This window comes from Arvicola amphibius, chromosome 7 (genome assembly GCF_903992535.2).
Source record: "Arvicola amphibius chromosome 7, mArvAmp1.2, whole genome shotgun sequence".
In the NCBI taxonomy this organism is placed as follows: Eukaryota; Metazoa; Chordata; class Mammalia; order Rodentia; family Cricetidae; genus Arvicola; species Arvicola amphibius.
In genome coordinates this window covers 95231439-95256221 of record NC_052053.1, presented here as the reverse complement: position 1 = coordinate 95256221, position 24783 = coordinate 95231439, and the positions used below count along the sequence as shown (strand labels likewise).

Genomic DNA, 24783 nt, shown 5'->3' with positions numbered 1-24783 from the left:
TTTTCAGAAATTTTTGTAGATTTATGTGTATAAGTGTTTTGCCTGTGTATAAATATGTGCACATCTGTGTGCCTGATGCCTCTGGCAGTCAAAAGAAGACATCAGCTATCTGGAAACAGGAGTTAGGAATGGTTTTGAGCTGCTGTATGGGAGCAGGGAAAGAAATCTGGGTCCTCTGCAAGAGCAGCATCATGTGCCCTTTAGCCACCAAGCCAACTCTGTGTCCTCAGGGAGCTTTTCTACCCCATTTATTTATTTTTATTTTATGCGCATTGGTGTTTTGCCTGCATGTATGTCTGTGTGAGGGTGTCAGGCCCCTGGAACTAGAATTACAGACAGTTGTGAGCAGCCATGTTGGTGCTGGGAATTGAACTTAGGTCCTCTGGAAGAATAGCAAGGGCTTTTAACCACTGAGCCGTCTCTTCAGCTCCCCATGGGAACTTTTAAAGAATCAAATGGAATATGATTATGAAAAGAACTTTGAAAATAGCATTGGGAATATGCGGAAGTGGTGGCTGTGTTGTTATTGATGGTTCTTACAAGATTTGTCTGCCAGAGCTCCAGTGTGTCTCTGCTAACGGCTCAACAGACTGTGTGTGTGTTAGAGAGACAAGTAAAAACGGCAGTCCTGTGTAAAGATAAGTGCTAGTACTGTCTGTGGAAAATGCTTTAAATAGCTCAGGTTTCACTTTATACTGAAAGCAGTTGCTGATGTTAGGGATCTTGTTTACTTGTGAGCAGTAGTTTTGCTAGTGGTAAAAATTACTTTCACAAGCCTTTAATCCCATCACTCTGGGCAGAGGCAGGCGGAGGGCAGCCTGGTCTGCAGATCGAATTTCAAGACAGCCAGAGCTATATAGTGAGACCCTGTCTCAAAAAACCAAAAAGAGAAAAATGAGTTTAATATAACCTAGTCTGAATTGCTGTAAAGCCTTAGGCAAGGACAGTGTACTATATGTGGGTTTGGATGCCTTTGTTTACCAGATAAGACCTTGGTTGAGATAGTTGACTTCTTCGTGGTACATCCCCCTCCCCCCCGCTTTTTTTTTTTCAAGACAGGGTCTCATTATATAGGCTAGGCTGGCATCAAACTCTGAGAGATTTGCTTCCTGAGTGCTGGAATTAAAGTATTGTGTTACCACACCCAGCTATTTGATTTTATCGTAAATGAGTGGATAAAGTGAATAACTAATTAGATGTTTTTACTTTCTGTTTAAATTTTGCATAGAAGGAAGGAGACAGATGAACATGAAAGAGAGCCTGCAGTGACTAGAAATTTGCCATGAGAAGGCTGGGGTGTGGGTTGGTAGAAGGCTTGTCTAACATGAGTGAGACCTTGGCCTCCATTCCCAGGAGCCCCCCTCTCTTAGAAAAGCTATTTGTTGGGGATAGAGAGACGGGTCAGTGGTTAAAGGGTGCATTCTGCTCCTGGAGAGGACCCAGGTTTGTTTTCCAGCTCTTAACCCAGGGCCTCGAAGCACTGTGCCACTGAAGTCAGTGCCCTCCCCTCCTCTGCTGTGAAATGAGACGGCTAGAGAAGGCTTGTGAAGTGAGAGAGCTAGGCATCTATGGTATGAAGATGGAAAAATTAGTTTAGAGTTGTCAGCACAGAAACCTTTATAAGAAGCCTCAGAGGTAGACAGATCTCTGAGTTCAAGGCCAGCCTGGTCTACAGACCAAGATCCAGGACAGCCAGTGTTACACAGAGAAACCCTGCCCCCCCCCCCAAAAAAAAGGTAAAACCAACAATAAGAAAAAAAGAAATTTGAGACCGTCTCTTAAAATCATGTGACTTCTTAGTTTGAAGTTAAAAAGTATCTCAGTGCTTGAGGTCTCATTGCCATACTGCTCCCTAAAAGTACATCTGTCAGCCAAAGGCCACACAGAGCAAGTTAACACATTTCTTCTGACTTGCAAATGTTTGAGTGGATTTGACTATTATGAGTAACGTGGTACAATCCTATTTCATACTAATCCAGGAGTCAGCACATGACAGAAGCCCTTCAAGGTCCTTAAGCAGCTCGGCCTGGAAGAGAACACATGAGAGAAAGGTTTGTTTTTACAGAATGTAATTCATGAGAGTGTTTAAAAACAAGTGAGTAATCTTAACAGCTTGAAGTTCTGCCTTGTTTTTCCCTTTTCAGAATTCCAAGAGGCTCTGTTTTCCTTGAAAGGGTATTTCTATACAGTTGCTCCAATGACAGACATACCTGCACCCTTGTCCTACTTCCAGAATGCACAGATGTCTGAGGACAGCCACCCCAGCAGCACCGTCCGTAGCCAGGTACAGTGTGGGCTTCTGAAGCTTTCCCACCACCCTCATCATGCGCCTCTGGAAGATGCTGAGCCTGGGCTGGGCAGCTTTGTTCTACTTTGGACATTTTTATTTACTGAACACTAAGCTGGGGGTAAAGTATCATAGCCTTGGTGAATGGGGTCCCAAAACTACTTTTGTTTGACTTTCTTGTGCTGGGAACTTATCCTAGTGTACTGAGCTGCTCCCCCAGCCCATAAGGCTGTTACCACATGAGTGTTGATGCAGGTCCCGCTGGCCTCATCACCTCAGCTGAGACTTTCTTCAGCTTCCTGAGCTATGAGGACCTCATGGTCCACATTATTCGTCATGATCTTACTCTTCTACAGGAAGAAGGGATACGTTTTATTAAGTTTTCTAGTTTCTGAAAGTGTTCAGTAAGTATTTAGTGACAGTGATTATACAAGGTAAAGCATCAAAGGTCTGAGTTCAGGATAGGGCTGTGGTACATGGTGCAGTACATACACTCTTCACAGACTACATGAACACACAGAAATCTGTCTGTTGTAACCCTGTTACTAAGCCATTCCTGACCAAGTACAGACTCCATAGTAGGCCTGTGAAGTGACTGGGGAGTTGGTGGAGCTTCCTGAGCTACAACTAGGGTGGAGGAAGCCTTGACAGGGGCAGTCTAAGTTCTGTAAGGCTGACTTTGGGGAATTGTGTATACTTGTTACTAAAATTTGTCATTAAAGGCAAGTCACACAAATGAGTCTGAGGGACCTGGAGAGGTGGCTTAGGGGTTCAGAGCAATTCCTGCTCTTTCAGAGGATCCTGCATCTACATGAGGTGGCTCACAACTGCCTGTTAACTCCAGCTCCAGAGGATCTAATGCCCTCTTCTGGTCTCTGAGGGTATCTGTGTGTGCGCGCGTGCACATCTATACATGCACACATGCACATACACTAATAGGCTCAAGATTTTCTTTGTGTTCTTTGTAACCCTGTTAGCTAATCACTGCTGACCGAGTGCAGACTTCACAATAGGCCTGAAGATTTAGGATTCCCGACTTTCTCATCAGTAAAGTTAGATGATTTGCTGACTAGTCTAAGTTATTGTCTAACTTAAAATGTTTTGATAACACAAGTTTGGGTAGCCCAGCACTAGAGAGTAGGACTTCAAGTTTTAAAACTCTTAACTACAGTTCTGAACAAATAGTTTCAAGATTGAACTGGTTACTCTTACCACAAGTATAATGAATTGAAGTCATTTTGGAAAAGACTAGCCAAATCTTTATAGTCTGCTAGTTGACATTCTTGTCTAAGTTTAAGCACCATTATATGTTGTTAGGTAACATAGTTGGACATAACATCTAAAAAACATTTCTTGTTCCAGATGTCTTAGCATAACCTCTTTTATTTAATTATTTTTATTTTATGTGCATTTGTGTTTTACCATGGATGTCCTCTCCCCTGGAACTGGGGTTACAGACAGTTGTGAACTGCCATGTGGGTGTTGGAAGAGCAGTCAGTGCTCTTAGCCACTGAACCATCTTTCCAGCCCTAGCATAACCTCTATAACAGATGCAATGATGAGCTGTAGGAGTCCCAAAATATGTTTTCATCTTGTGGGCTGCTATGTATAATCTTATTTATAGTGAAGGGACTTTATGTTGGATAAGAGTCACTATTTTTTTAAGTCTAAATATTTATAAAAGTTTTATTGTATAATGTTCTAAGCATCTAGAGTAGTGGTTTTCAATCTTCCTAATGCTGCAACCATTTAATATAGTGGGAACCCGCAACCATAAAATTATTGTTGCTGCTTCATAACTGTAATTTTGCTACTGTTATGAATCATAATATAAATATTTAATATATAGGATAGCTGATGTACAACCCCAAAAGAGTTGTGACCCACAGGTTGAGAAGCACTAATCTAAAGCATAGCAAATAAGTAACTAACTAATCTAAAGCATAGCAAATAAGTAACCAACTTTCTTAAAGTTAAAGGCTGTATTATTTGGCATGTACTTCTTGTTTGTAAAGATGGTTAAGATTTTTCTGTTTTTATGTCTGTTGACCTAGGTTTCTGTCCTTCCTGGTCCTGCAGCCATTCATTTTCAAAGAAACACGCAGAGGTCTGCATTAATCATAAACTGGTTGGCTTATTAGCTCAGGCTTCTTGTTAACTAATTCTTACATATTAAATTAGCCCATAATTCTTGTCTGTTAGCCATGTGGTTTGGTACCTTTATCAGTGAGGCATTCTCGTCTTGCTTCCTCTGCAACTGGGTCACGACTGCAGACTGACTCTTTCCTCTTCCCAGAATTCTCCTGTTCTCGTTGCCCCACTTCTGCTTCCTGCCTGGCTACTGGCCAATCAGTGTTTTATTAAAATACAAGTGACAAATCTTTACAAAGTACAAGACCATTGTCCCACAGCATATGTCTCTTGAAAACAACAACAAAAATGCATTTCTATGATGTGGCAGTTCAAACCTAGATATTTGTACATGCTGTGCAAGTACTCTACATACACCCCAGCCCCTGTTTCTATTTATTGATCCTAAATTCAATGAAACCATAACCAAATAAAATAGATTTAATTTGGAAAGAGACACTAGTTTTGTGGGAAAACAAACAATATAGAAAAAAAATTGAAGTGCCTCTTCCCCATCCCACCCTCTGTTCTTAGGAGTTACTCTTCTAAATTTGACTCTTCTAACATGTTTACTATAAATATGCAACAAAGACAGACTTTTGCAACTGTACATGAATCAGCCCAATCGCCTTTGTTCTCTTTTGTGGATATATAAAAACTTGGTTTACAAATGTTTGGTAGTTCCCAGTTTCTCAGTATACTGAGCAGATCTGTTGCCGGTGGTGGAGGCTTGAGAGGTCTCAGAGATAGAGACCAGATTGAGATCTCTGTCCAGTGTTGCTCAGCTCTGAGACAGTGAGTGGAGAACTGAAAGAAAGTTCTACTCTAGAGCAGTAGTGCCCTTGGAGTGTGCAGGCTTTTCGGGAGAGTTCTGGGTGGTTTATTTCACAGGTGAGCCTTAATGGAAGGGCTGAATGGGGGTTGTCCAGATAGGAATCCAAGTAGGTTGGGGTTTCTTCCTCTGTAGGGTTTCTTACCCTTTTTTTTGTTCTTACAAAGTTTTTGATGTGTCATGGGAATAGATGCATGATGGGAACAGCCAATTTTGCAAGGCTAAATGAATGGAAATTCATTCTAAAAAAGCAAAGTCTGAGTTGGCTATGCTGGTCCCAACCAATTTGAACAGTGATGTGGTAAGATAAAACACAGCTCTGTTGCATTATTCTCTAAACCACCAGCAGTTTGTCTGTCCTTTTTTCCTGTGCCTGTATAGCCTGTCTCAGATCTGCCATTTTTAGTAGAATAATTAGCATGACCTGTCTGTATAGTGGAACAACTGTCACAGGAGTCCACTGGAGATTTCATGGTTTCCCCACTACATACACATACACACACCCTACTTTACTACCTTCTGTCAGCTTACCCATACTGCTTCAGTGCGGACATGACTTTCATGTTTGTTGATGCCATTGATTGGTTATGTGTGTATGGACTGGAGACTAAAAGATGGTATAATTAAATAATGGTTCATCTATTTCTGAAAAATGCAAGGTTTAAAAAGCAATAAATAACCATAGCCCTTTGTGTTCTAAATTACCATTTAAATTAGGTATTCAAGAAGCTCTAATAGAGCCCTGGGTATTTGGCTATAGTTGGAGAAACAGTAGTAATTACCTTGTTGTTCTCTGAAGTACAGTCCTGTGATGCAGTCAAGGCTGGCTTTAGCCTTGCCAATCTTCCTAAATGCAGGGATAATAGATATTCATCACCATACCCGACTCTTCTTTTGTACTCTTTTGAAATATCTTAATATTAGTATTTTTTGTAATATGTAATAAATGTACCACTCTTGTCACTGACGGTAGTAGTGGAAGAGGCTGGGAGAATATGTGAAAACTCTACCCAATGTCCTCCGTTTTTGTTTCTGTTTTGTTCAGAGACAGGGTTTCTCTGTGTAGTCCTTGCTGTCCTGGAACTCCCTCTGTAGACCAGATTGGTTTCAAACTCATAGAGATCCGCCTGTCTCTGTCTCCCGAGTGTTGGGATTAAAGACATGTGCCACTATTGCCTGGCTCTGCCCAATATTCTTATGAACTAAAACTGCTAAATGTATATTGAAAGGAAGATATGGACTATCACCACACATGAAGGAAGGCTTTGAAGTTTTTATTGTTTAGAAATACGGAATTATTTGTGATGGAAATGAGATTTGTCTCCATAGTTAGGAAGAACCAAAGTAGGTGGTGTGTGGGAGAAAAGATGAATCAAGATTATCGGTTTTTCACTTAGGGCTTTATTATTGTATATTTCTGACACTGTTTAACTTTTTCCAGTAGTGATACACACCTTTAATCCCAGCACCTGGGAGGCAGAGTTTGAGGCCAGTCTGGTCACAAAGCGAGTTCGAGTTCCAGGATGGCCAGAGCTGTAACTCAGAGAAACCCTATCTCGTACTCTCCACCCCCGCTGCTGCCAAAAAAAAAAAATTGCCCATAATGAAAAGTTTATTGCTTGCTCTAGTAACCATGGCTGTCCTGGAACCTGTCATGTATGTAGCCCAGGCTAGCCTTTAACTTACCATCTTCTTTCCTTAGTCTCCCATGTGTTCAGATATAGGCATATGGCACCATGCCTAGTGAAAACCTTTCTTTTCTTTAATTTCTCTTAAAATAACGCTGTGTCTATGTCTAATCATTTTAGTAGGTACAAGATTTTTAATTTTGGAAACCCCTAAGTATTTTTAGTATTATCTCCTTATTTTAACAGCTTTGAAAGCTGTTTTTTGTTTTGTTTGTTTTTGTTTTCCTGAGATAGGGTCTCTTTATGTAGCCTTAGCTATACTGGAACTCAAAGCATATTTTAAAATTCCTTTAAAAAGATGCTTACATTTTATTTTATTTTAAAAGAGAATCAGTCTCTTTTAATTTAGATTGGTTTCACAATTCTGCCTTAGTTTCCCAAGTGTTATGATTATAGGTGAGTGTTATGATCATTTTGATGGAGCCAGGCTGTATCACCCAGACTGGTTTCAACCTGGAATTATAAGCATCTACAACTGTACCCGACTGGCAGTCTTTAACAATGGTTTTCTCATGATATAGTTGGCATATGATAAACTACACATAGTATTCCATGTGCTGACTTTCACATGTATAAATACTCTTAAAATTCTACCATGGTCAAGATAATGAACAGATCTCATCAATCCCAAGTTGCCCCAAACTCTTTGTGTTGTTTCTCAAGCCCTTCTGCGCCCCAGCAACCACCAATCAAATTTTTGTCACTGCATTCTAGTTTTGCTCTTCTAGAAGTTTATATAAATAGAATCATGCTGGCATGGAGAGATGGCTCAGCCTTTAAAGACTAGGCTTATAATCAGAAATAAATAGAATCATGCAGACCTTTTTGTCTGGCTTCTTCCATTAGCATAATTCAAAATTAATGGATATTATATCAGTAGTCTCCTTTCTATTCCTGAGTTGGATCTAATTGTATGCTTGTGCATAGTTCTTTGATCATGTGCTCATTTCAGTATTTGGGGGGTTTTCAGTCTGGTGACATACTGCAAATAAAGGCAGAGCATAATCCAGTATTTCAGGGTATATTTAGCTTCTTGAGATACAGTTTTCCAAATTGGTTACCATCAGTGTATGAGAGTTCTATCCAGTTCATCCCATTCTTGTCAGCACTCAAGGGTCAGTCCTCAGCTCTGCAGCTCTTTAAAAGGCATATTGTAGTATCCTATCTGATGAGCAGTGTTGGGTGTTTCATGCTGTCACACTGGTGGCACTTTCTCTGGTAAAGTCTCACAGTTTGTTGCCTATTTTTAAATTGTTTGTTGGGGTGGTTGGTTATTGTTTTTTGAGTAAGTTGCTTTCTTGCTACTAAGTTGTGAAAGTTCTTTAAATTCTGGATAATGTAAGTTATAATATACATCTTGAAAGTATTTTTCCTGATATTTGGCTTTTCTTTTTATTACTGGTGTTTTTTGAGCAGCAGTTTTGAATATTGAGGAAGCACTTTTTGTCTTTTTTTTTTTTTTTTTGGTATGGATATGGTTTGTGTGGATATGTTTGTGTTATTATCTAAGAAATCTTTCCCAAGTTTTTGAAAGTTTTTGTCCACATTACTTTCTTTATAGTTTTATGTTTTACATTTATCTGTTATTGGGCATTATGGCACACGCTTGTAGTCTCAGCTACTTATTTGGGAAGCAGAGGCAGGACCATCACTTGAGGCAAGCCTAGACAACCCAGGCTCAAAGACAAATCTCATTTTGATCTGTGATGTAGTTTAAGTTGGTTTTGTATATGGTCGCACAGTATGGGTCAGAGTTCATTTTTCTGCATGTGAGCATGTCAGCACTATGTTATGAAGAAAACTGTTGTTTACAGTAAAGTGTCTTTGTATCCTGGCACACATCTGTTCTGTCCCATTGGTCATTTTGTCTTTGTACCAGTGGCACATCGCCACGATTACTGTAAGTGTATATTAAGTTTTGATATCACTACCTAATTGATTGTTATTTTGATTTGGGTTTTTTGTTTGTTTTTTTTTTTAAATATCAGTTGAGTATGGCATTGCATACCATTAATCCCAGCATGAAGGAGACAGAAGCAAGCAGACCTCTGAGTTTGAGGCCAGCCGCTCTACTTAAGCCGTTGTGTATTTTAAGTCCTTAGTGTTTTTTTCTATCAGTTTTACAAAGTTTTCTTTTAAAAGGCCAACTGACAATTTGAATTGCATTGAATCCATTCATATGTTTTGTAGAGGATTTGTGGAATTGATATCTTTATAATGCCAGTCTTCCATTGCATGAATAGTATATTTCTATATTTATTTAGGTCTTTTAATTAAAATTTTCAGTTGTGGTAGCACAAAGTTTAAAGTATTCCCTCTTAACCATTCTTTAGCTCATGGTTTAATATAAACCACATTCACATTGTGCTCTAGAATGTTTTCATTTTGCAAAGCCAACATATCCATTGAACTGTCATCTCCACCTCCACAGTGATATAGTTTCTATTTCTCCATGTGACTATTTTAATGGTTGTCTTCTTATGGCTTGCTTACTTCACTTACATAGTGTTCTCAAGACTCATCTATATTATAGAATGTGACAGGACTTCCTTGTTTGTTGCGTATTTTTTCCTTCCTGCTCCTTCTTCTCTGTCCTTTCCAACGTAGCCAGGACTACAGGTGTACCCCACCTTGTCTGGCTAGGACTTCTTTAAGTCCAAGTAATACTCTGTTACATGCTGGCATGTTTAAACTTGGGGGAGGGGTATCCTGTGGACTTCTGTCTCCTGGCTGTAGAGGATGATGTGCTTTGATTATGTGTGTATCTCCCTAAGAGCCTGTTTTCAACTCAGTAATTCAGTATATGTTATATATGCCTGAAATGGAATAGCTAGGTCACTTGCTATTTTTAATTAATTTGAGCAGGATCTTGTTATGCCTCAAACTTATTGTCCTCCTGCCCTAATGTCCTGAGTGCTGGGAATACAGGCTGTGCCCCATGGCTAGCCCCACCCTCTCAGGAATCCACCTGTTACTTTCCTTATTGGTTGTGCCTTTTATGTTCCAGATAATAGAGTACAAGGGTCATAGTTTCTTCACATCACCATTGCTGTTACTTCCTGTTCGTTTTTCTGAAGCTGGTTTTTCTTTCCTAGCTTTGCTATAACTAGGCAAGCACTCTAGACTGAACTACACCCAGCTCCATTTTGTGTTTTGTTTTGTTTTGTTTTGTTGATGATGGCTCTCCTAATGGTGTGAGATAAGCTTTGATGTGTTTTGCAAATGAAAGTTACTAGTAGTTTCTTTTGTTTGTAGATTACCTATTCACTCTACTACAGGCTCCTTTGGTGCATTTTTTCTTTTGTAGTTATTTTATATATTTTATTCACGTTTTTTTAAAAAAAATTCCATATTCCTTCCTACACAGCTGCATGTAAAAAAAACCCACCATAAACAATTTGAAATACATGTCGGAAAACAGATATTTGGCATAAAGCTTATTTAAATTTTTCTTAAAAAATATTAATTCAGAGTTTCAAGAAATTTAATAAAATTTTCAGTGATGATTATTTCTGAAATGTACAAAATTTAAATATTATAAAAAGGTTAAACCAAAATATGAAAACTTTTCCTCCTTAATAAAAAGTTCAGACAATATGTCATAGCGAGAAAGTTCAAAAGGTTATAGTGGCTGTCTTCTCAGTCGCCCTCGGAATTGCTGTCCCTTCTCATGGGGACAGGGCCTCGCACTGAGGACAGCAACACGTCTTTGATAGGCTTCATGGGGTTCTCCTCGAGGTCTGTCTTGATTGTTCCCGACTCAGACAATTTCCACTCCAGCTCCTTGGTTGTATAGGTGTAAGATCACCCAGAAGCCAGCTCTGGTAACTTCTTGAACATAATCCTTTCCTGAGATCTCTAAAACTAATCCAGATTTGTTCCTCAGCTGATTTGCTTTCCACTCAGCCAGCTCGATAGCACGTTCATCCTCCTCACTGAATTCATCCTCGTTCTCCTCCAGCTCCTCCAAAGTCATCTCTTCGTATGCTTCCACCACTGACTGCTGGAGGAGTGCCTGCTCCTCTTTTTCTGCTCCCTCCTTTTCCAGTTCCTTCAGGCTCTCCTTGGGGGCAGGATGCCCTTTTTTGCATAGGATGTCATTCCACTCGGTGTCTGCATTGGTCCTGCTTGCCTCCACTCACTCGGACCAATCCTTTGGTGCATTTTTTATGGTTGGTGTAGTTATTTCTTTTACTTCTATTCTTTAATTTCTCTTCGCAACATTTTTAATTTCAAGTGTATAAGGTATTTGGGGCAGGAGTCCTAGACTACTTTTGGTTCTGTAGCTCACTGGTCTCTCAGACCTCAGGAGAACTATTGTGTTCACTGTTACAGTTGATTAGCATTGCTGATAGAAGGCACATCAGGCAGGCCCGAAGACACTTGCATGAGATTCCAGTGGATTTGTGCAGACAGCGCTTCAGTTCTAGCTACAGCACATGGCAAAACACGTGGACTATTTTCAGTCAGGGAAACACATTTGGGCCTCAGTGTCCAGGATTTTTATTGGTTATGGTCCATACAAACATGGCTGCTTTGGTTCTCCTCCCCCTTCAGACTGACACTGTTCTTGATAGAGATCACAGTCTAGGTTGCTGGAAGGCCTCTCATAAACAGTCCTAATAAGATATTCCAAGGGCTTATAGATATCTTCTAGGATCTGGGTGAGCCAAAATATTCTTGGCAGGTGCAGAGTTTAGAAAATCCTAGTACACTAAGTTGGTAGCCTTACTGTTCAATAGACGCTTAAATCTTACCTTCCACCTGGCTTGGCTGTCTGGTGTCATACTGCCCCAAAGTAATCACATCCCAGGTTTCTTAACCCTCTGTTTATTCTTTGCAGAGTGGTCCCAGAGTGTAGCAGTCTTGTTTATTTGTGTGCCTTGTATCAGAGTAGTTCAGGAGAACAGGGCCTGCCTGTCTAGTTTCCCTGCTTTTCTCCTGGCTCCCAGCATCCTGTCTGGACATGGCTTATAGTCACTCTTACCCCTATTGTAACAAATGTAGCAATTAACATTTAGAAACTGAAACAGGAAAAATGGTGAAAGACATGAATATAGTTTTGTTTTGTAGTTTGGGTTTTCTTGGTTTGTATGGTTGGTTGGTTTTTTCAGACGGGGGTTTGTGTTTTTTTTTTTTTTTGTGTGTGTGTGTGTGTGTGTGTGTATAAAACCTTGGCTACCCTGGACTCACTTCATAGACCAGGGTGATCTGGCACTCAGATCTGTAGTTGGACTTTTCTTTGGATTGCCAGCCATCTTCCAAATAAAGACATGGAGACTTATTATTAATTATGAATGCTCAGCCTTAGTTTAGCTCTTTAACTTAATTTAAACTGTTTTTATTCATCTACATTTTTGTCTTGGGGCTTTCTACCTTTTTTTGTTTCATTCTGTATATCCTACTTTTCTGCTTCCTGTCATCTCTTTTGCTTTCTTTCCAGAGCCTAAATTTCTCCCTCTCCTTACTCTCCCTGCCTGAAAGTTTCACCTATGCCTTCTCTTTTGCTATTCACTGTTCAGTTTTTTATTTGACCAATCAGGTGCGTTAGGAAGGTAAAGCAAAACAACCATACATCTTTACATAATTAAACAAATGCAACACATGTTTGCATAATTAAACAAATATTCTGCAACATTTTCCTTTTTTTGTCCAAATAAAAAGAATTTAATTTTAACATAAACAGTTATCAAGTAAGAATTATATTTACAATATCCAGTCCATTTGTATTTGGCAAATTCAGAGCTTGGTAAGTCCAAAGTTTTATACCTAAACCACTTTCTATCATAACTTGTATTACCAACCTAGAAATATCTTTTTAAACCTTAAAACATTTTTTAGATAAACGACTTAAGATTTTATGTTTATCAACCTTTGTAAATTTTGCATCTCTTTTGCAAGCTTTTTTTCTGCATTTGGTAACAAAAAAATGGTATAACGATCTAGTCTTCAACCCCATCAGAGACACAATAAGGGTAAAATATTACCTGAGTAAACAGGAAGTGCAGAACAACTTCCAAAACTATAGGAATGATAGAGACACCTGGTTGCCTTGACAGTCAACCAAGGTTCTTCTGCAATATTGGGACATCCATCTTTGACCTATAGGCCTAGAATATCTGACAGACTTAAGTGAAGCAGGAGTTTTGAAGGACTGTCTCTGCAAAGTTTGGCAGCTACTTTCTTTTATGTCCTGCTTGTCCAGTTTTTACAGTATACTGTCAGCAGTTGAACCAAGGGCAGTTTCTTGCTCAAATGGCTAGCTTTGACACAGTGAAAGCAAATTTCATATGGAGGTTCTTCAATGCCCATCATCCTTTTATGAAGTAGATTGATGCTGCCAAGAGCAGATGTCTTGCTGTCATGAAAAGCATTAGGTTATTAAATATCTTAAATGCCATATTCTGTAGGTCTCTGAAGCTTTTGAAGATTACTCGTCTATCTAAAATAAATCTGTTTAGCTCTGAAAACATATCTAATATAACTACAAATTTGATTGTTATAGGGAACTTTTAACTTGCATTTTTTAAAAAAATATCCTAAACAGTTTGTAATAATAGCTTTCAAGGACTAGAACTTTATATTACATTTTTAAACGAGCTGCATGGGTACAATACCTTAGACAAGAGTAGAAACATATATAACAAAAATAACCTTAAATTTGTATCAATATACAAGAATCCATAAAAATATAAAATATTTGAGATGAATAGTTGTCTTTTTGCCCTGTTTTATATCCCCACTAAATGATGGCAGACATCCATAAACCATCAAAAGACTGAAAACCACCCACCCTACCTCTTGGAAATGTGGGTGCTGTGCTCTCTAGATTGCTTCCTATTTTCTGGGGGTGATGGCATTTCCAGGCGACCCTGAGAAAATTGAGGTAATGGTCAAGTCCTAAGAAAATTAGCTGTAAAATCTGTTGTCCAGTGTTTATGTAATGGGAAAGTGCAAGGCTTATCTGAAGCCCTGGCTAGGATAGTCTGTGAGTCTGGGCCATCTCAGGTAGCAGCTTTGAAGTTGTTCTGAATGAAGAATTCTGAGGAGACTGCAGCAGAAGCACCCGGGAAGGCTGGTTCACCTGGACCACCCATTTTCAGTGGTGTCTGGTTCCCTTGCTCTGAAAACATAAACTTTCAAAGGTAACATATATACCTGCACTAACATACAGCCAACCAAAGATGATTTTGTATTTACATCTTTGAGCAAGTAAAAGTTATCTGTCAACTTTATAAGTTTATTTGGACTCTATAATGAACCCTCTATCCATGCCATACGAAAGGATGGCATGTAATAATAAGTCATGAGGACTCCAACTAACAAGATATATCCTGTCTCTTGTAGTCTCTCTAGGTTTATTTCTTTATATCCCTAGCCAAGATTTTCAGGAGGTTTCCCCTAGTCAAATATGGTCTCTATTAATTTTGAAGGAATTCACAGCCTTTCATTTCCTGTGTGAACAAAAACATAACTTCTTCCCCAACACAATACATTTTCTGAATTCCACTTAAGAGTTAAGGGGGCTGGAGAGATGGCTCAGGGGTTAAGAGCACTGACTGCTCTTCTAGAGGTCCTGAGTTCAATTCCCAGCAACCACATGATGGCTCACAACCATCTGTAATGAGACCTGGCGCCCTCTTCTGGTGTGTGGGCATACATGGAAGCAGAATGTTGTACACATAATAAATAAATAAGTTTAAAAAAAAAAAAAAAGAGTTAAGGCATCCCTAAAGTATCTAGGCTGGTTTAATTCAGCAGTTCCTTTTACAGTCTCACATCATCCCTCAGCAGCTGTTCGCTCACCAGCGTTAAAGAATCGGAAAGCCAACATACAGGATCTAGACTCCCTGTGCATTTCCCATCTTTTCATGGCTTATTCTTTTTATATTCTTTTTATATTACTTTACCCTTTTTTAAAGACTTATTTATTTTTAAACTACTTACCTTTTCCCCTATTTCTACCCCCACTTTATTTCTTAGACACCTGTGCACATTGTATAATCTGTTTAAAAACTTTTTCGGTCTGGACCTGTTTTACTGTGCACTTGTAGCATTCTCTGACCTCATGAGCCAGACCTTAAACTGCTGAGCAGCAGCTAGACCCTCCACTGTGTGGCTCTGCTTCTCCTCCGGTCCATACGAGCCGAGCCATAAACCTGCAGACCTGACCTGGCCGAGAGCTGTCTGTAACTGGGAGCTATGTTTAACTGAGAGCTGTATTCAACCACCCAGCTCTAGGAAGTTGGTGCCCTCACTGTGGCAAGTGTGTTTTACTTAGCTTGCCATTTTATATAGTGTGGTGACTGCTCAAGTGCTGTGCTGCACAGCAGCTCCTCTTAAAGGAGCCATGTTCTTTTTTTTTTTTTTTTTTTTTTTTTTTTTTTGTTCTTTCTCAGGCCCTATGTGGAAATTCAGGATCCACCTGCCTCTCCCTCCCAAGTGCTGGGATTAAAAGCATATGCCACCACTGACTGGCAAGAGACCTTAATCTTAAGAAAATAAGAAACTAGTTGTACACTTTTTCATATTTCTTACTTTAACACCATCTAACCTTTACAATATGCTGTACCTTTCTAAAAGTGGAAAATACAAAGACTAGGGCATTAAGCAAAAGAGTGGATGTGTGTGTGTGAGAGAGGGGGGGGAGGAGAGGAGAGAGGAGACAGAGACAGAAAGAAAGAACAAATATTCACTGCTAAGTTAAACCACACTCTCCTAGACCATTGAGAGAGAGAGAGAGAGAGAGAGAGAGAGAGAGAGAGAGAGAGAGAGAGAGAGAGAGAAGACAGACAGACAGACAGACAGACAGAAAGAAACAAATATTCACTGCTAAGTTAAACCACACTCTCCTAGACCATTTTCGGCTCAAAAGAGGGCAGGGTTGGGTCATGCTCCTCATCAACCAGAATATCCAGTGTAGGAGTGAGTGCTGATCTCTGTCATACCAGCTTTAGTTAAACTGTTCACACAGACTGATGACAGGACTGTGGTGCCAAGAAAGTCACACCTATTTAGTTCCTGGCGAACATTGACCCATCAGTTCATTAGAATTGTATTGCTAAACACAGACGTCACAGTTTTGGCTGATGACTTGATCACTTCCTCCTCTGGGAAAATAGAAGCCTAGTTTATCTCTGTTGCTGTTTTCTAAATTTATTATTCTGTGTGTGTGCGTGCATGTGCTTTAGTCTTTATGACTTTGTATTGCTCACAGGATAAAGTCTCAAGTCTCTGATAGGGCAAATAAAGTTTCCTTAGAACCTGTCCTAAAAGCAGAAACTTTTCAAAGAGCAGAGTCTCTAGAGCCAGGACCCTTTTAGGGATACTGGGTTTATACCCAAGGTCTTGCTCATGATGAGTAAATGTAAATGAGCTACATTCCCTTTTCAAAATTTTATTTTGAGACTGGGACTTAACCACACTACCTTCAGACTTTCATTTCTCCTGCCTCAGATTCCTGAGTAATTAGATTGTAGGTGTGCCCCACCACACCCATCTCAGAGTCTAGAGCAAACTGATTTCAGTGTTGCCACAACAGAGGACCTGGGATGTAGTAGGATTCTCCTGATTACTTGTGAAATAGTGTCTTAGTTACTTTTCTGTTTCTTTGGCAAAACACCATGACCATGACAGGGTACAGAAGGAAGGGTTCATTTGGGTCTGTGCTTCCAGAGGGTTGAAGGCCATCAGCATCATGGCAGGGAAGCATGGCAGTAGACAAGCTTGGTAGCCGAACTGGAAGTAGAGAGAGCGTGCACTAGGAATGGCGAGACTTTTAAAGCTACCCCTAATGACTTATTTCTAGTAAGGCCACACCTCCTAAGTCTCCCAAACAGCACTATCAGTTGGGGACCAAGTATTCAAACATCTGAGCCTGTGGGGGACATTTTCATTCAAACCACCACAAACGGATATGCTCAAGTGAAATCAAAGAGAACCTTAGCCTAACAGGTATTCCAAGATCCCATATTGTCTCTCAATTGGCAGATTAGGAGAACTTTTTTTCTGGAGGCAGGAGGCTCTGGGTTGAGACCCTTCTACAGTTGCTAGCTGTGCCTGTTTCCTTGTCTATGGAGTGATGGCAATAGAGGGACTAAAAATTAAAGGATATGTAATGTCATAGTTCTTCTTTCAGTGGAATAATTTTTTTTAAAGATTTATTTATTTATTTATTTATTTATTTATTTATTTATTATGTATACAACATTCCTTTCATGTATGCTTGCATGCCAGAAGAGGGCACCAGATCTCATTATAGATGGCTATGAACCACCATGTGGTTGCTGGGAATTGAATTCAGGACCTCTGGAGGAGCAGTCAGTGCTCTTAACCTCTGAGCCGTCTCTCCAGCCCCTCAATGGAATAATTTTATGCTGTTACTAAGGGTGGGCTGTATTATTACTCTCTTGTGTGTGTAAATGTGCATGGCATGGCATGCATGTGGATGTCGGGGGTACTGATGTAGAGGCAGTTCTCTCCTTCCACCTTCCCGTGAGTTCCAGGGATGAAACACAGGTTGTTTCATTGGGTGGCAGGTCCCTTTACTTGCTGAGCCATCTTGACCATGGAATGTGTTTTTTAATGAATGATTGTGAGACTCCACAGTAATGGTTATTATGCTCTGTAGTCAGAACTGATGTTTGAGGGTAGCCTGTTTTCAAATCATCGTCCTGAGAGAAGTTAGCTTAATCAGTCTTCATTTAACCAGCAGTGACTATATCAACAGTGGAAGTTGGCTCTTTCCTTCCATCATGTGGTTTCAGGGAATTGAATTTAGATTGTCAGGTTTGATCACAAGTTCCTTTGCCCACTGAGCCATCTCACTTGCTCTGGTACTGCTCTTTTTATTCGTTTCACCATTGACAAAATTTAAGTTTTAACTAATGAACAGTAAATACCAGAATAAAAGTAAAACTTGGGAAAAATAAGAAAATAGCTGGGCAATGGTGGTGCATGCCTTTAATTACAGCACTTGGGAGGAAGAGGCAGGTGGATCTCTGTGATTTCGAGGCCAGCCTGGTGTGCCAGGACAGGCTCCAAAGCTGTCTCCAAAAAAAAAAGAAAGAAGAAAGAAAGAAAGATAAGAAGATAAAGCCACAAGGGTCAATGAGATAGATCATTGGATAAGGGCACAAGCCCCCAAACCTGATGACCCAAGTTTGTACCTGTATACACACACACACACACACACACACACTACGGTAAAGTCAGGATGAGGCTGTGGCTTGGTAATGGCAGGACAGTTGCTGAGCATGTGTGAGGTATGAGACCTTGGGTTCAGTCCTCAGCATCACAGACAAAAGAAAGAGGGCTTGATAACCCTAAGCATAGAATAGATATGAGCCTGACAAGACAACCCTGGGTTTAACTAAGGAAGTGAGGTCTCACAAAGATTGTGAACTCATCATCCTCTAGTGTCCATGTTCACTCCCTGCTGTATTAGGCTCAGTGAAGGTTGGGAAGGAGAGGACATGGAACATCAAGATTGTGTAAGGCCATTTGCTGTCCTGGTTTTTGTTTTGTTTGTTTTGTTTTGTTTTTGAGTCAGGGTTCTTCTGTGTAATGCTGGATTACCTAGAACTCACCGTGTAGAATAGGCTGGCATGAGTTGTTAAGTGTAAGGATTAAAGGCATGCGCCACCATGCCTGGCTGGGAGAATTTATTTCAACTAAATATTTTGAAATGATTGTAGTTTTACATGGCATTATGAGAAAGGATACAGAGAGATATCTTGAACATTACTACATATTTTAAAGTCTTATTAATAATGAATCCTAGCACTCAGGAGGTGTAGGCAAGCAGATCTCTGAGTTTGAGGCTAGCCTGGTCTATATAGGGAGTTCCAGGACAGCCAGGGCCATACAGAGAAACCCTAGAAAGGACAGCATACCACCTATAAGTTGGCTCTTTCTTGCTTCATATTTTCAAACTTAAGTATTGATTGGCTCATTACTATTAATCCCAGGTATAATTCTTACAGAATGCCTTGATTGTGCTGAGAGTCTGATTTACTGAATGGTTTTCTTGTGCTTTTAGAGTGACAGTCAAGAACGGCAGCAGCACCATGACAGGCGGAGACTTGACAACCCTGAGCCGGTATCTAATGGTCGACCCCAGAGTAACTCACGGCAGGTGGTGGAACAAGATGAGGAAGAAGATGAAGAGCTGACCTTGAAATATGGAGCCAAGCATGTTATCATGCTCTTTGTTCCCGTGACCCTCTGCATGGTGGTAGTCGTGGCTACCATCAAATCCGTCAGCTTCTATACTCGGAAAGATGGGCAGCTGTATGTATTAGTGTTTGATTCTCAAGGCCAGTGTGACTTTTTCCATGTCAGAGCCTGTTGTTATCCCCTTGAGACCTCTGTACTCACAGAGCATGGTCTTTTCTGATTGCCAGAGCCAGTAGGGATGACGGTGGTTGATTACTTGCTACTTTCAGTGACAGAAAGAATGATGGAGAATTATTCCCAGGATACAGTCATGGTGGACCTGAGTTTATGTGACACTGAACAGGGTGGCCACCGTCGTTCCTGTCTCAGGACCGTCGGGCCGTCACTCTTACTCTTGGACTGCTGGAGCTTCTTTGCTGCTGTTCTATTTTGAGTCGAATTCTTACTTTTCAGCCAGGCAGGCGGCATGATTGGCATGGGCCTGCAATCCCAGCACTTGGGAAATGGCTCATGGGAATTTAGAGGTTTAGGAGCCCTAGATATGGAGGTTCAGCATGTGGCGGTTGAGATACAGCGTGGTGGCTAGCATATGCCTGTAATCTTAGCACTGGGGGGTGGAGAAGGAGTAATCAGGAACTCGTGGCCAATTTTGTTTTACGCAAATTCCAGGCCAACTATTGTCTTCTTGGCTTGCCTGTTAAATCTTTAACTATAACTGCCTTCATCTTCTGCTAGAACTAGATCCTTTACTAGTGTTTCTCACTGTGTCTCAGGCTGGTCTGGAATTCATTGTGTGGTCTAGGCTAGCCTCAAGTATTTGATCCTCCTGCTTCAGCCTCCTGAGTGCTAGGATTACAAGTGTGTACTACCATACCCTGCTTTATGACCTTGTTACAGAAACTCAAATTTCTCTCAGAGTAGTACAGGGGTAGGCAGCCCAGCACTGGTCTGTTGGCCTTTTATTCATGAAGCACCTTGGCTCCTTTCTTCCACTTCTGTCCTCTAGGTTCCTCCAGGGTCCAGACTTAGAACGTCAGCCTTCATTCAGACAGCAGGAGGAAGTTGGGAAGGAGATGTAGTCGTCACTTAGCAGGGGCACTCCTTTCAAGAACTTCCTTATAACACACACTCAAAGTTCTTTGGCCATCATTTAGTCTCATGACCACATCTGCTATAAGGGACAGAAGAAAAGTCACTAGGCCAAGAACCTTGGCACCAGAAATAAAGGTATTTTTATATAAGTGAAAAACAAGGAGAAGACAACTCATATTGTAATCACTCTACAGATAAAAGACAGTGGTTCAAGCCTTGTTTCCTCCCTCTAATAATTGTTGTTTTGCCTAGGTAGTTTATATGGCAGATCCTGGCTATTTAACAGATTCTAATGACCCATGGAGAAAACATTGGGTGAGATTATTATTCCAGTACACAGCATCCACTAGATGGAGCCAGTGCCTGGCTCATGTGTGAGTGCATCTCTATAGAGCCTAGCTATTTCCTTTTACCTGAAGCAGTTCTTTTAGAGGATAGCTATTTTTCTTAGGTTAAAAATTCTTAGCTATAGGTTTGGAGAGATGGCTCATCAATTAAGAGGTTGTACTACTCTTGTGGACGTCTTAAGTTTGATTCATAAAACCCCTACCAGGGAGCTTCTGCCTTTAACTCCAGCTCCAAATGATTGGATGCCTCTGCCCTTCATGAACATCTGCACACACGCGCGCGCGCGCGCACACACACACACACATAATAGTATACATCTGTGTATTCTTAAAAATTGTTGGTTAGCACCAGAGTGATACAGACCTATAATCCCCACAGTTGAAAAGCGGAGGCAGGAAGATCACATATTCAAGTACAGCCTGGTCTACATGGTGAATTTCAGGCTAGCTTGGAGTTATTTACTAGATTCTGTCTTAAAAAAACTAACCAAACAAAAAAAAAATTCTTAATTGTCTGATTAACTGTGAAAGGTACATTCTACAGCACTCAGTTAATCAAAGGCCTCACAATTAAATACAGTTTTAAAGGGACTATATGGTTTGAGATATCCATTAACACTTTCGTATTGTTTTTTTTTTCTCTCCCTCCCTCCCTCTAGAATCTATACCCCATTCACAGAAGACACTGAAACTGTAGGCCAAAGAGCCCTACACTCGATCCTGAATGCTGCCATCATGATCAGTGTCATCGTTGTTATGACCATCCTCCTGGTGGTTCTTTATAAATACCGGTGCTACAAGGTGAGCATGACGTACAGCTTGGCTTTCTGCCTTGATCTTTCCAAACGTTGTTAGTATGTAGGAAGGAAAGAGAGGGTGTGTGTGTGTGTAGGAGAGAGGCGGGGAGGGGAGGGTATATGTGTGTGGGGGCTGGGGAAGCTGTGCTTGCCAGTGTACATGCACAGTGGAGAGGACAACTTTGTGAAATAGGTTTTCTCCATCTTTTTGTGGGTTCTAGATATCCAATACTCAAGGTTGTAACACTTGCATTTACCTCTTGAGCCACTTCACAACCTTCTCGTCTTGTTATATACTTGACTAGTAAAGAAAAACATGCCTTATATCTGGATCTAAGTTTTAGCTATTTTTCTTTCCTTTCATTCTGGAGCATGTTTAAAGTACCAAGACATGACTGGGAAACAGATGTCTCCATGTAAGATCATGTAACACAACGGTGGTGGCGCACGCCTTTAATCCCAACATGCTGGAGGCAGAGGCTGGCGGATCTCTGTGAGTTCGAGGCCAACCTGGTCTACAAGAGCTAGTTCCAGGACAGTTAGGGCTACAGGGAAATCCTGTATCAAAGAAACAAACAAACAAAAAACCCACTAAGGGATACATCCAGCAGAGGGAAACTACCCAGGGTTTGGAGTGAAGCAGGGCTAGAGAAATGTCTTAGTGGTTCCAGGACAGCCAGGGCTACACAGAGAAACTCTGTCTTGAAAAAACAAAAGCAAACAAAACAACACAAAACAAAACAACAAAAAGTAAGTAAAACAAAACAAAGATCATGTGGCTTCGTTATTTTAATTTATATTGTGCCTGTGGCATTCTAAAGGGATGTGCCCTAAGACTTTTGTGTATATCCTTATTGACAAATAGCACTATAGGATTTTGGTGTCGCATAAAGCCACCTTCAGATGCTGTTGTTTAAATTCATCAGTGACTGGCTAGCTCACTTGAGCTCTCAGCATCATTTGTGTGCTCTCCTGCCCTGGCTGCAGGGGAAGAGCAGTAATGATGCAGGCCGGCCTCAAGCCCTCCTCCCTCCTTTCTCTCTCTCTAAGTGAGGCTTCCTGAATGTGAGTCATCTAGCACATATTCAGACTTGTATCCCAGAGAAACAACAGCTATTGCAAGTCATGGACGCTTAAGATCATTCTCACATAATAGGAATACTAAGTGTTAACTCTCTAGATATTACAGTCTACTTTCCTCTGTGTATTTTTTCTGTATATTAAACGTGGTTAAAATGTATGGTCAGTGTGTGTCCTTTCTTAACACTTTTTTGGCATAAAGGCTTAGAAAATATTTCTGTAGCTATGTAATATTTAGCTTGGTAAGTATAATTTTTATCTTCTGAGCTCTCCCGGATGTTGTTTCTGTTTACTACTGTAAAGGTAATGTCTTTATGAGTAGACCTTTTCCAGTTACTTCCTTAGGGTAAAATCCTAAACTTAAAAATTTAATCATCTATGTTTTTGGGTTTTTTGTTTGTTTGTTTGTTTGTGTTTTTTCTGAGACAGGGTTTCTCTGTGTAGCCCTGGCTGTCCTTGAACTTCCTCTGTAGACTAGGCTGACCTCAAACTCAAGAGATCCTCCTGCCTCTGCTTCCTGAGTGCTGGGATTAAAAGTGTGTGCCATAACTGGCTTTCTACAAGTTTTTAACTCTTAGTGTACCAAATTTGTTTTTAGACTTATTTATTTTGCTTTATGTGTATGAGTACTTTTTATGTACGTACATACGTATACCACATATATGCCTGGTGTCTTCCAAGGTCAGAAGAGGGTGTTGAATCCCCAAGAACTGGAGTTAGATGTTTCTGAGCCACCATGTGGGTACTGGGAGATGAACTCTGGTCCTTTGGAAAAACAAGTGCCCTAACCTGCTGAGCCATAGCTCCAGACCATTATTGTTTTGTTTTTAGGATTGATTTTGTATTTATGTGTGTGTGTGCATGTTTGTCTGCCACATATGTGCAGGCCAGAAGAGAATGTGGGTCTCCTGGAGTTAGAGGACTGATGGGTGTGTGATGGGTATGGAAACCAGATCATGTCCTCTGGAAGAACACTAAGAACTCAAAGCCACCCAGCTAGCACGCTAGCCCATGAATTATTTTTCAAAAAGATTTACAATTTGTATTGATCACCAATAGCAAGTGAAGTATCTGTATTTTAACCTTCACCAGCGTAAATTTCGCCCCTTTTGGTAAAATACCCTTAATTAAGCCAAATGTGGTGACACATATATTCATCAGAGGCAGATAGGTATTTGTGAGTTTGAGGCCACCCTGTTCTATTACTAGTTAGGGCTTGATGGAGGAGGGTCATCTGTCTATGTGTTACTTTCATTGGTTAATTAACAAAGAAACTGCCTTGGCCCTTTAATAGGACAGAAAATTAGGTAGGCGAAGTAGACAGAATTGTGGGAGAAAGAAAGCAGAGTCAGGCAGACGCCTCAGGCAGTCGCCATGCCTATCCTCTCCGAGACAGACGCAAGTTAAGATCGCTCCTCTTAAGCTACCACCTCGTGGTGCTACACACATTAATAGAAATGGGTTAAGCAAGATGTGAGAATTAGCCAATAAGAGGCTGAAACTAATGGGCCAGGCAGTGTTTAAAAGAATACAGTTTCCGTGTAATTATTTTGGGTAAAGCTAGCTGGGTGGCGGGACGCAGCCCGCTGCTCCCATCACTACAAGGGCTACATGGTACACCCCTGTACCATGTACAACATAAAACACGTACACACACACACACATTTTTATAGGGTGAAACTCAGATGACTGCTAGTCAAAATCAAATTATTTTCTATACCCATGGCTCTAAGATCATAATCTAACCTTACTAGATGAACCTTTGAGCATAGTGGTGTTAGCCTGATGCATAAGTGTTGTGGTCTGACATTTTGTGGAGGCCCCTGAAGAGGAAAAGTGCGTGATGTTGACAGGTCGTCAAATATTCAGAAGCAGAAGCAAATGCCTAAGCTCTCCCTTCCTTGAATGTTTGTTCTTTAAGGTTCTCTGTGCCCTTCCCACTGCGGCTATGTATGTGTGTCTGCATGCCAGTGTTTACCTGCCAGTCCCTTCCTTGGCTTAGTGGGCACATTCTGGAGCTCGACTGATTATAGGCTAGGCTTGTTCTTTGATTCCTTTTCAGATTTAATTAGGGGTGGGATTCTGCCTTCTCCCAAGTTTATTCTCCCCCAATCTAGATTTCTTGCTTTTCTTTTTCAAAATCACCTGTGTACTTGGATAGAGAGCTGTGGATTCAGCATTGTATTTCCTGAAGTCTCCCTCCCTCCAGTAATTTTGGAATATTATTTCATTTCTGTGAATTTTTACATTTTCATATATAGAAAAGAAACCACCGTCTATAAGCTACCTCTACTTCCCTCTAATTTTTTTTTTCCATGCAGTGGAAAACAGTTGCCAGCATGTGCCAGGTTGC

General features: G+C 40.6%; 1 protein-coding gene across 1 annotated transcript in view; it reads left to right on the top strand.

The window, feature by feature from the left end:
- Psen1 (presenilin 1) overlaps nt 1-24783 on the top strand; it is a 46061-nt gene that overhangs the window by 7277 nt on the left and 14001 nt on the right. The window contains exons 2-5 of the mRNA XM_038336040.2: nt 1980-2051; nt 2145-2284; nt 18978-19228; nt 21213-21354. Coding sequence (XP_038191968.1) covers nt 2198-2284; nt 18978-19228; nt 21213-21354 — 480 coding nt within the window. The 5' untranslated portion in view covers nt 1980-2051; nt 2145-2197. The remainder of the gene's footprint in view (nt 1-1979; nt 2052-2144; nt 2285-18977; nt 19229-21212; nt 21355-24783) is intronic.